Source organism: Alternaria arbusti (assembly GCF_024043155.1).
Source record: "Alternaria arbusti strain BMP 1465 chromosome Unknown scaffold_8, whole genome shotgun sequence".
In the NCBI taxonomy this organism is placed as follows: domain Eukaryota; kingdom Fungi; phylum Ascomycota; class Dothideomycetes; order Pleosporales; family Pleosporaceae; genus Alternaria; species Alternaria arbusti.
The window spans coordinates 734094-746889 of NW_026249948.1; the positions used below are offsets into that span (position 1 = coordinate 734094).

Sequence of the window (12796 nt, forward strand, 5' to 3'; positions counted from 1 at the left end):
AGACCGCATGGCATCCCCAGCTGTCAATTCTCTGCAGCACGGAAAGCAAATGAAGCAAGAAAAACTATAGCATGTGCAGGGCTAGAGAAGAATGGCGAACGCCTTTGGGTTGTCGTGCTATTTGAATATGCCTAGGTAGCCAACACGCCGTTGAGCCGTACGCGCGATGCAGGTCGCGTACGTCATTCCTAGCAAGGGAGTGGCTCCTACCTCGCTTCTATGCTGTTGAGAGTTCAGATAAACCACTTGTACACATTGAGGGATCAATGTAAAATAACGGATACTCACATACCTTTTCTTGTTGGTGTGTCTCCAGCGACGACACCTCATATCTTTTGGGTAGCTCCCAGGCGTCAATTTTCGTAACACGAGCCGATTTATCTTCTGCGTGAATGCAAAGGGACGAAAGTGTACGGTTGTGTTTCCGCGAACATGCTAATCCCGCCAGCACATAGCCGTATAGAGCAGCACGTGTTTCACCCGAGGCAACTCCGTCTTCGCGAGTTTGAGACGCCCATCTGATCCGCACACACTGCAGCATTTTTCTCGCAACTTCACTCTGAAAACGAATGTCTGAGAAAATTTATTTGCTCGCGCTGACAAGGGACATCTGCTTCAGCTCAAGGGTTCCGGGGAACTTGTGAATGTGGGTCGCGCTATCCCAAATCTGGAAGCTTCTGCTAGCTTGCTGTTTTACGTTAGCATGTGATGGGACTTCCCGATATCGCTTCACCCCGTGGAAACTTTAGGCAGCACCGTCAGTACATGCATTATTTTTCCTCTTTACTCTTGAAACTTCTCCCAGCACTCTGAATGCCTGCAAGAACCAACTCGTGTGCAACCTGCCGCAAGAAACGCATCAAATGCGATGCGACAATTCCCAAATGTCTCATGTGCATTCGCACCGGTCACGACTGCCCCGGACTACCAGATGGTCCCATCTTCGTAGACATGACGAACATTGCTAAACACGGAATGAGAAAGCGCAAGTCGAGACTAACAAGCAAGAGCGCGGAATCGTCTACGCTGAGCTGGGTGCGTTATGACCAAGTGTTGTCGTATCAGATTTCGCAAAGAGCAGTAGTGACCGAGGCATTTTATGCTCATTTTATGGCTCACTTCACGTCCGAGGGCGAAAGCAAAGACATTCGGAATCAACGTACTTGGCTGCATAGCTTGCCTGTTCTGACCACAGATGGCACAAATGAGGCACTGACAACGGCTGCACAGGCTACGGCATCTACCTACTGCGCTGTAGAAAGCGGAAATATGGCACTTATACAGCACTCATGGAAGATGTACGGAGAAGCCCTACGGGCGCACAGTCGATTCGTCTCCCGTCCACATACCAAGCAAGAAATCACGATACATATGGTGTCTACGAGCGTTCTGTTCAGTTTATTTGAAGCTATGCAATCTACCAACGCCGCAGCCTATTGTTCTCACGTTTTGGGAGCTGTTCGGATGCTTGAATTGACTACACCAAAACAATGCTCACAAGGGGCGTTGTGTCAGATCTTCTGTAAGTTTCCTCATGCGATAAAGCCTAGCTGTATTTGCTGTGGTCGTCATTGTATTGTTCGTGGAAGAGAAGATGATGTACCCTTTCAGACTGTATCCCACACCCTGTCTGAAACTCAAGAGGGCAGTCTCTTTCGTACGTAACGCGCGCTAACACTGTACTTCTTTTGCAGATCATCTCCGGACTCAATTGACATTCATCAATCTGACCGGAAATAGCAAGAGGATACCTTTCCGAATACAAGGCATTTTGTACGGGCCATTGAGATACGTTGAGTTACCTCGGTTTCAGACGCTTATGGGCTATGTATCCGACCTGGTGGACGTCTATGTCGCGCGGAAGACCGGCGCATCGCGACCAGAATTTGGCCTCGATGCTTACACCGTGCTTGAGAGCAATATTGAGGCGCTTTGGCTTGAGTATATGAACGATGCAGTGGATACGGATAAGTTGCTGTTCTGGGAGGACACTTCGACCGAAACTCGGCACTTTCGCGACGCCTTCACTGCTCTCGTCGTGGCATACTTCAGCGTTGCTCGCATCCTTCTCAGCCTCATTACGCCACGACTTCCAGATGGCTTTCCGACCCTATCCGATGATTACACATCTATACTGCTGGCCTCGCAGTACTTGCAAACTCATACAGTTGGGTGCGCATACATGCGCATGGCCACGCCTCTGCTGCTAGTTGCACTGCATTCCCCTGAACCTAACCAGCGCAATCAAGCTACCGCTTACTTCGAAGGCTGGACGCAGAGGTCCATGTCGGGCGTTAGCTCACTTGCACTAGAGACGATACGTCGAAACCACGTCTACGAGCGTGACCGGACGCGCGAACAGTGGCAAAAGTCAGCGTTAATCAATACCTAGATGCAGCTATTCAGCCACAAGTACCAGTGATCACGATGCGAGAGTTGTGTTGTCGTCGGACAAAAGCACGAAGCCGCCACCCGAACTGCCGGAATAACCCCGTCAGCGCTAAACACGGCTAGCTCGTGGATACCTCCTTCGCGATCCCCTTAGTAAACCCCGATTCTCGACACGAATTCCTCTTTTCGAAGCGCATGGGCCAAGCCCCTCAGCTGTGTACATGCAACGATGTACAGCGAAGAACCCGATCTCGAGACGAACTCTTCCAGCACGAAACCCACACTTTGCTCGAACTTGCTTTTCCGCGACACCGATCAATGCCAGTACATGGCATGATTTGCAACATACGAGGCAGGAGGCAGGGTCTAGAAGAGACGTATGATGCGGCTTTAACAACCAATAAATCGGGTACCGTCGCCGTGTGTAGAGACACAACATCGGAAGGAAGAGCGAGCATGTCGCTGTTCGGCTGTAATTGGTTCAAGCGTGCGGCAGTTGGCTCACCTTCGCCTCGGAACTTGGTCAGGAGGAGAACAAAATCTGTCAAGAAAAGCGAATTCGAATGGAAGTCTGCTTAATTCAAACTCCAGTGCCAAGGCTGCGCGTTGGTTGTCAGGCGAACTTCACATGCTACGATAGAGGTTTGAAGACAGCAGCTTACATCCATAATGATGTTTTGTTTCCATTGTGCATCCAGTGGGCAGGTGCCGTACGCCCCATTTTGACACGTCGATCACGTTGCTGCTACCAGAGAAGCTGCCCCAGCCCTCGTATCAATCGTTAAAATGAGTATATGAGAGCAAGTGGGTATCATCAAGGAGTCGTTCAAATCTGCTATAGCCCTCTACCAATACCCAAAAGGTTGTGAATCGAGCTTTCTTCTTGCTGCTTTGTCCAAGGTCAAGATGTAAGAAAAGCGCCTTCCAACCAGACTGGCAAACTCGCGGTACATTACACTGCACAAAACACAGATTGGAGTAGAGTTACGGACTTCAGGAAATGAAGACAGAAGAATCATAGCTGACTAGTCCTACGAACACGTTCCCAGTCCAGTCGCCATAATCGCACACATGAAAATCGTGAATTGACACAAAACAAGCGCACCCTCCTCTTGCGTAAAAGACTCATACAGTTCCATAGTACACTTCCTTCATCGACTTGCATAATGCTTGTGCTGATACCCATATTAAGCCTTCTGCATACCTTCGACAAACTCAAGCGCCGCTTCTCTATCAACAACATCGATGCTACTCGTCTTGTTCGTGTAGGTAACACCATAGCATCGATCCGCCACGTGTACCATCTCAGGCCTGAAAGTCGTGCAGATGAACTGACCACCTCCATCCGCGTTCTTTCCACCATGACCACTCAATCGCTCCAGCATCTGCGCAACAGCAGTTCGATACTGCGCGTCGAGATTGGCATCGATTTCGTCAAAGAGGTAGAAGGGCGCGGGATCGCACTTTTGGATAGCAAAGATGAGGGCGAGCGCGCAGAGCGACTTTTGGCCTCCAGAGAGCTGACCGATCTTTTGCTGCTCGTCGTGCTTGCTGTTGAAGGATACAGCGATGCTCACACCTGTGTACTCTTCGACCTTGCTCTTCTTCCCTTGGGTCTCTTGTTCTTCCATATCGTCGTCGTCGGAGATGTCCCCACGTGCGTCGCGGTCGGATTTGCGGTTGATGATGAGGCGACCGCGGCCGATGGGAACGAGTTGCTGGAAAACTTCGCCGAAAGCTGCGGCGACTTGCTTGAAGGTACGCGCGATAGCCTCATCTTTGCGCTGGTCTAGCACATCGATGAGATTCTCGATGGATTTGCGTGATGTGTCCAGTTCGGCGCGGCGTTCGGTGAGGGTACGTCGCTGACGCGTAAAGTTCTCGTAATGTTCGAATGCTTTCTTGTTGACGTGGGCGAAGCTCTTGAGGGCTTGGTTGGCCTTGGTGAGTTCTTTGGTAACCTTGTGGTAATGTCAGCTGTGTGCAGGTTTGAAGAGGCGAAAGTGAAGCTTACCTTTGTGGTGTCCCATCGAGTGTATTTCCGATTGACATCTTCAGGAAGGGTACCCAGATCACGGATATCCCGCTTGACTTCCGCTAGTCGGTCTGTGTAACGACTACGATCGGAGTCCTTCTTGGACATGGCCTGCTCTTGCCTAGCCATAGCCTTTGCCAATTGCCTATTGCTAGCTTCCTTTTCGTTTCTTGAGTTCTCCAGCTCGCTCAACTGGGCCCGGATGTCTTCAATCTGGGCGTCGATTTCTTGGATCTGTTGGTCGAGGTCCGCGATGGTTTGATCGACAGCATCTAGAGCTCGTTCACATTCTCGTAAACGCGTCGACTGGCCCGTAGACCCGCCTGCGCCGCCCTGTTGTGATAGGATGTTATCAAGCTCTGGCTGGAGATTTTCCGTGAGATCGAGCTCAGCCTCGTCCTTTTGGGATTCTAGCATGGCGCGCTCTTCCTTGGCTCGTGCGAATTGCCGCTTCAAGTCTTGTACAGTGCTTCGAAGTGTGATCAACATTTGCTCCTCATCGTTAGACAGCGCTTTCTCAAACTTGGAAGCAATCTCAGCCTCCCAGTCACTCTGTTGTGCGCCGAGCTGATTGATTGTTGACTGAAGTGCTGAAGCGGTCATCCTCTTTCTAGCAAGGCTGTCCTGTATGTCTCGAAGGGTTCTTTGCTTCATTCGTACTTCTTCCCGCATAGGCGCATAGCTGTTTTCGCCCTTGTCCTTCTCATATTCCCGCCGTCGAACCTCGCTGAGTGCCGCAGTGAGCTGTTGACGCTTTTGCTCAAGTTCGGTGGCAATATCTCGCTTCCGCTGCTGCAGCTCATCGTATTGTGTGCGGATCTCGGCCAATGTTTGGTAAGCCCGAATCTTTGACTTGGACGGGTCGTGGTAACCTCCTCGGTATTGACCCTTGCGCGAAGCGTTATCTCCGTCAAGAGTGTACGCACGAACGTTGTATTGCTTTGCGTTCTTCTTGCACGCAGTCAAGTCAGGGCAGACAACGATCTTACCGAACACATGTCTGAATGCATCCTCGAATCTTTCATCGTACCTCAACTTTGGCAAAAGTGGCTGCATGTCCCCTGTCGCAGGAAGGTTCATGTCATGAGCCCGGATGCGATTAAGGGGAATAAAAGTAATCCGTCCGCCCTTGTCTTTGATGAGCCGATCAATCAGCTTACTGGAGACTTCATCGTTATCCACGACAACGTTAAAGAGCGCACCCTCAGCTGCTGCTTCGGTCACGGCTCTGTAGTCGTTGTTGACATCGAGTAGGTCTGCAATGGTACCATGCACCCCCTCTAGCCCCCCCTCTTTTTGGTATCTACGGAGAGACTCCAGACCACGACTAGTGCCATGATCAAGCAGTCGAGAGAACGTGCTTTCTGCTTTTCGAAGCTCGGCTTGCGAGTTTGTAAGTTGAGTATTGACCCTGTTTTCTTCTCGGTAGAGGTTCGTCTGCTCGTCGTGTACCGCTTTGTAGGCATCCTTTGCTTGCTCGACTTTGGCTGATAGGTTGACACTAGCGTCTCCTTCGCTCTCAATAGTTGATCGTAGTTCAGCGATCTCGGTTTCAAGACGCTCAACGTCGCTCTCCAGTTGAGTAATCTCTTCATTAGTCTGCATGAGAACAGCCTTGCGGCGGCTAAGGTCAGCATTGCACTCTTCGATTTGAGCGCGCAATGCATCGTCTCGTTGTCGTTTGGTTGTAAAGAAAGCTGTCCGACCCTGCTTCTCCTCGAGACGCTTCTGTTGGCCTTCAGCTTCTAGCAACTGTGACCTGACGGCTTCTTCCTCTTCTTTCTTTGCGTTGTATTGGGGTATCAGCTTCTTGAGTTCGGTCTCTCGTGCGCGTATCTGTTGTTGGAGTGACTTCGTTTGTGTATCCCGCGACTTCTTCGTTCGTTGGGCGGCCGACTGGTTATCCTGCAACGATTTGAGCTCGAGCTCGATCTTGGCCTTCTCCAGTGTCGCTGACTTGCGTTCTTGTTCAGACTGCACACGATCTTCCCGCAGAACGTCCAAGTCGCCTCTTCGCCTGTTGATATCCATGTCGATTTGCGCGATGTCGGCCTCGGTCTGTACAAATGCTGCCTCGTCGGCCTCCTTCATCTCACGACCCTGGTTCTCCATATGGTCGATCTTCTCAATCAAGGCTTCTAGGTCGGCCTCCTCCCGGGACTTCAAAATGTACATCAACGACCGGCGCTCCTTGTCATTCCGGCTCCACGCTTCCAATTCCTCCTTCTCGCCCTCGAGTTCGTTTAGACGCCCGTTGATGGAGTCGATTACACCATCGACAGCTCCGCATTTGTTTTCGGTCTCGGACAGAAGCTTGAGACTGTTGGCGCGTCGCTCTTCGTAGACGTTGGAGCCGGAGATCTCTTTCAGCAGCTTCAAGCGCTCGGAGTCTTTCATGTTGGTGAGCGCCGTGACACGACCTTGCGGGACGATGTAGTAGGGGTTCGATCGCGAGAAGCCAGCGGATTCGAGGATCTGCATGACTTCGGATTTGGTAGCGTTCTTGCGGTTGACTGAATACTCGTCCTTCTTTGCGCCGATGGTGCGGCGGAGAAAGAACTCGGGTTTGCCAGTCTGGAAGCGGTCTTCGGTGTTGTCGAAGCATACCTCGACATATGCTGACATGACTGCTGAGCCGGATCCTTCGTGTAGCAGCGCCTGACGCTCTTCACGACCCAAGTTGTGGTAATCGTCGCCTAGCACAAAGCGCACGGCGGCGAAGAAGTTACTCTTTCCCGATCCATTACGGCCAACGACAACATTGCAATTGGGCGAGAAGGGCTCGATTTGCATCTGCTCCTTGTAGCTCTTGAAACCCTGAATCGTGATCTGCTTGATGTACCCCATGGCGGCGGTTGAGCGCAATCGCGATGCGCGAGTGGTCGGACTGAGTGATGTGTGCGGTCGCGCGTTGGACGTGTATGCGATTGTGATGGCGCTTTTCAGAACATAGCGGGGTCGGGGTTGTGGTCGTGAGCGAGCGTGTTTTCCTACTGTTGCGCCGACGACGCGATGCGCGTCGCGCTTTCCCGCCAAGACACGCTAACCCAATTGCATCAACGAGCAGCCACGTGACACAATGCTGGAAACCTTGTCAAATAATGTGTATTAGCTTCCCTATCGTGAATCCGCTCCGCTGAACGTGGATGCGAAAGGAGAACAGAGTAGGATGAACCAAGACATCCTCCCGGCGCTGAATGCATAGCGGGGAACGTGTTGGACACTCTATTCGAGCAGCTTCGTTGTCTTTTTTCTATTGGCACCACAGTGATTTATGTGTCGCCTCTCGCTGAGCATCGGATTATTGCCTTCGTTTCCCAAAAGATATGCACCTTTCGAACAAAATGCACATAGGCAACGACGCGGGTAAATACGGTGGTTGCATCCTGAACATGGAATCCCTGGATCGAACATGTCCTTCAAAAGAGTCGCTATCGCTAGGAACAGTGCGAGCTCAATAGTGGTGTACATGACATATGGAATTCGGAGTTCTCGAGACCGCCGCGTAATGATGAACACTAACGAAAGCTGTTTCTAGGATGCAACACGTTATCAAAATGCCACTAGGCGCGTCAAGCACGTCAGACCAATCGTCCACGTTGTACAAAGGCGTCGTGGGGTGTCACAAGGTGACAGAGACATGGGAGGTCTTCCGGCAAATAGCGCAGCATTGCAGATTGTGACGGTAATGGCCACCTTGGCTTTTCGGTTGGGCATTGAGCGAGTAACGATTTGAGTAATCGTTTAATTCGACTTTCGGTTTAGTACAGAACCCTCGAGCTTTGAATTTACAAGCGATGCTGAGGCCATTCAGGTAGAGGTGCTACTCCCTGCAACGAATGGGATTACGCATTTTGGCTATCATCGTGGAGGGCCTGAGTTGATCAAGGGGACCCTCCTATAGGCTGCGGTACTGTACAGCGAAGAGATCTAGGCAAGACGTGAGCTCACTGTGAGCAAGCAGCGTCGAGATGCATGCCAACGAGTGAAAATGAGAGGATAGTGAAGGAAGCGGGATTTGATTGTGATTGGCACATGGAGCTAAGGCGCGATGATGCAAGTGCGCAAGGTTGGGGCGGGGTCTGATCGGATTTCAAAGCAAAAAGATGGGATTTCACAATTTTCCCATGTTGGGCAGCCAACTTTTCGATGCGCCACTCTGCAACCCTGTCTGTAGGGCCGGGCGGCGAAACTCGTCTGAGCCAACAGGCTTGCACTTTGTGATCGACAGGATACATGGGTTGTGGAGCATAGTGGCCTGCCGTTATCGTGCGCTACGGTCTGGGCTGTGCCTTGGTGCATACTAGCGCCTTTGCGGGAGCATTTGCGTTGGAGGCGGCAACGGTGACGGCTGCATTTTGGCATAGATGAACAACGGCAGATGTACAAGCAGTACTCGGAGTCAACTATCGTCGAGTGTAGATGTGATGGAGCAGGATGCAGAGCCGTCGGTGATTGGGTGGGATCATGTTTCCAGGTGATTGCCATGAACGGTCCCATGTGGAGCTATAGCGTGACGGTTGGCCCAGCTCTCAGCCCGGACGTGTTCCGCGGAGCGAGCCGTTACAACGTCATAGGCCTCGCTCCACTCTCGCATGGCGGAGACCGCTCGGAGTAGCGCAAACGAGGTTCGCAGCAGCGCAATCCAAGGCGGCGAAAGCTGTCTACCATTGTGACGAGCTAGGTACCTGGTCAGTAGCTTGGGCTGAGAAAACTGGGATGGCTAGGCAAGTGGACTGTCCCGTTTTGGTCATGGCGGAACTGCAAAAGCGCATGTTGTAAAGACGCAAATTCGGACCGGCTCCAGTAGTGGCAGCAGCTGGAGGCCATCGCGATCGAGCATAACAGACGCTAGATGCCGAGATTCTCGAGCTGGCGTGCGGGCTAGGTAGCGATTGCCTCTTCATCGTCGATCGGGAAGGCGCACTACGTAACGCACAGCAGAACCCACCAATCGCACGGTCCCCACGCCTGCCCCTGCTCGTTTGAATCGCTTTCCTCAGTTCCGCATGCTGCCAAAGCCCCCATTGTTTGAAATCCCATGCCAGGCGATCTTTGCTCCCGCGGCTCTCTTCCTTCTTCCCTCACAACTGCCCTGGCCCGCTGCTTCTTGCCTTGATCACATAAGCTCTGTCGGACCCTCCTGCCCATATAAGGAACCTCCCGCCTCAGGCCTGCACACCATACCTTCCGTGCCCCCACCACACCAACAACAAACAACGTCGTCCACCATGACAGCAATCCAACAGCAACCACAGTTTGAGTGGGCTGGCGACGCTTTCACAGCCATGAACAGCCTCAATGGCCCCTCCCAGCAGGACAAGTGGGCAAACGCCTTCAGCAATCCCACCTCAATGCCTCCCCAGCAACCCTTCTCCATTCCACCCTCGCTGCTTACACATGCCACCATGGAGCGTTACGGCCAAGTCACCCCGCCTGAGGAGCCCTCACCAGCACACGCCCCTCGGGACGCTCGGAACGAGCGCGAGACGTCCATTCCTGTCGAGCAACTCCGCAACGAGACTGTCTTTTGGCCCAAGCAGGAAGCCTCTCCTCAGATGCCGCCTGCAAAGCGACGACGCACCAGCCGCCAGGACTCGGCCAATCAAGACGCGGTTGCCGGCTCTCTGCCTAGCGTCCCCGTTGTGCAACAACAGGATAACGCCGACGGCAACCCTCAGCCGCCGAAGCGCAAGCGGGGCAGGCCCAAGTCGCAGCCACAGATGGTCGAGGCCTACACTGCAGACGGCTACCCTTTCCAAGTATCGTCCGCTCGCCAGACGCACCTCGAGAAGAACCGTGTAGCTGCCCACAAGTGCAGGCAGCGCAAGAAGGAGTACATCGGCAGCCTCGAGGGACGCGCGCGCGAATTCTCCGCAAAGAACAAGATGCTCAAGGAGAATGTTGCGCTTTTACGCGAAGAAGTCCTCGACCTGAAGAACGAAGTTCTACGCCACGCTGGCTGCGGCTTCTGGGCTGTCGACGAGTATCTAGCGCGGTGTGCCGGCGGCCTTCTCGGCATGGACGCCCCTGCACCTGGTATGCCTGGCCACCACGCAACACCACGGCATAACCACAGCAACCAGAGCCCCCATATGCAGAACTCCAATATGCAGAGCCCCGGATTCTCCAACCAACACGCACGACAGCAGAGCATGGTTTCCATGAGCTCCGTCGATGTCGACGATTTCCATGGGCTCGAGCTCCTCAAGGACTTCACCGACGAAGACATGGACGACATGGAGGCTTAGGAAGCCAACTTGCACATTCTCGCCACCAAGGCTTTCCAGTATTGATGCATTTGACATCGCTCTGCCTTGACCTTTGATATGCAATGTGGGCTGCTGGCTTGTCACTGTTCCTCACTTCTTCCAACGATTTCACGATACCCCTGGGCTTTGCCTTTCTCTGAGCAACCAAAAGCTTCTTTTCTTATTCTACATTGCTACAATGACCAGCTTGCCTGATATTGCCTGCTGCAGTGGCCACGATTTCGACGACATGGCGTTTGAGCGGTTGATGGGATTGGTGTCCCATCGCGTACGAGTGTACTGCCTAGATTCTACAAAGTATAAAAACGGAAAGGCGATTACTGCATATCTTCTCCAGGTAGTCATTTCGATATGAATGAGTATATTCAGCAATACAATGACCTCTCCCCAGTGATCCTCCGTACTCTCATTCCGTTCAGCTCAATCGATCCAGGTTTCGATAACGCGGACCCTGCTACTCCACCGACGTCGTTGGGATGACGTCTCGCTTACCGACTTCGTCTAGCAATCCCCACATCCTGTCACACGTCAAGTCAGCCCCAGACGGGTATCACACAGCATGCGATACTCTCATTGGCTCACGGAAAGAATGCCCGGATTGAAGCTATCTTGGTCCCGAGGTATAGGACAACTGTTTAACGCCCGCGGAATTCAACGGTTCGCATCCCAACATAGCTTTCCTGCCGGCCATGACAATTGATACGAGTAGCCTGCCACCTGACAATTCGGCCCTTCTCAACGGCGCGGTCTTCCGCGCCGTAGGACTGTCCAGAAACAGACATACAAGCAGCTAGCCTAGCAACGATGCGCTTCCAGTTACCCATTGCAGGTACGCGGTGAATCAACTCGCTACTCTGGTCCCATCAGTGACGTCCGAAGCCGAGCACGGCAGATCTCCAGCTCGCGTAAAGTTTTGATGGTGAATGATGTGCTGAACTATGAGCGGTATGTCATACTTGCCAGGGAACAAGACCCACTGCTGCAGATGTCGTTCGGAGCAGAGTACCTGAGTGGGATACGACAGGTGTGTGCAGAGATAGCGAAGTCTGTATGCCTTCGTATGCGTATCCGCAGTAGCATTCCCGGAAATTGCCTACGTAATTTTACATGGCAGGAATGATTATGCATATTATGAGCAACATGACGAAGCTCCAACATTCTTCCTTCGAGAGCTTCACAAATTTTCTGTACCTTCATTAGCTACGGACGAGTTTACCTATCGCGTAGCATACGACACCCTGTTCATGCGAGGTGAAGATCCGGGTTCCTCCATCCTCTCTCCCCTGGTTAGCGTACTCAGAATTCCGCATCTTTCACCCTTGACACCGTCGTCTCCAGTTGACGACGGGGTCCCGTTATTGCGTCATATCAGCCGATTCTACCGCGCCTAAGTTGCATTGCTACTTCCCGTTCTCAGGGATCCGAGTCTTGGCCAATTAAGGGAGTAATGGACTGACGGAAGATTTTGCCGCGAAGACGCCTCGCTTGATTAGTATACGTGAGGGATTGTGAAGTAATGGGACGGGACAGGATACTGCAGATAAGCGAATCGAAGTAGATTCCTCCTTCGATCATTTCTTGGGAGGCAGGGAGTATGAGCCTGTGTCGTAAGCCTCATTGCGAAGCCATTACTTGACGTCTCCGTGACCCCGCACGACGACAACGAAATTCCCTCCTCGACAGTGACGACCTTGCATTGACTACCCCTTGTCAGACTTCAGTAAGCATGTCTGTCACTTTACATGTGTACGCGAAGTCCGTCGATCGTCTACAAAAGGCAACCCATCTCCCATTGGCCAGGGAGCACTTTTCCGGCGCGACCTCGGACAGACCGTCCAGGGCCTCCACTATCCCACGAGGCATGCAGCTTGCAGGCAAGAAATCTCAATTCGGTTCTTCTTACGTATATTCGCCTCCGCAACAGGAATCTCGCATGGAAGTATCTCGGTAGATAGCAGATGAAGATGAGCACCGATACACCGAGTGGGGATACATAACGTCATAAGGCTGAAGGGACCCCACACAACACCAGATTCTTCTCTGCCTCCAAGCAAGGAAGGGGAGGCGACTTTCACCGTTGAATGTCAATCTCACAGTT

The 12796-nt window shown here is 52.4% G+C and overlaps 2 protein-coding genes across 2 annotated transcripts; one reads left to right on the plus strand and one right to left on the minus strand.

The window, feature by feature from the left end:
* Positions 1–3578: 3578 nt before the first annotated feature.
* Positions 3579–7273, minus strand: J4E86_006621 (uncharacterized protein; the record flags this gene model as incomplete). Its single annotated transcript, XM_051447147.1, has 2 exons — positions 3579–4352; positions 4406–7273. The coding sequence occupies 2 exons, from the start codon at positions 7271–7273 to the stop codon at positions 3579–3581; spliced, it is 3642 nt and encodes a 1213-aa protein (XP_051301632.1).
* Positions 7274–9657: 2384 nt separating this feature from the next.
* Positions 9658–10677, plus strand: J4E86_006622 (uncharacterized protein; the record flags this gene model as incomplete). Its single annotated transcript, XM_051447148.1, has 1 exon — positions 9658–10677. The coding sequence occupies one exon, from the start codon at positions 9658–9660 to the stop codon at positions 10675–10677; it is 1020 nt and encodes a 339-aa protein (XP_051301633.1).
* Between the last annotated feature and the right edge of the window lie 2119 nt (positions 10678–12796).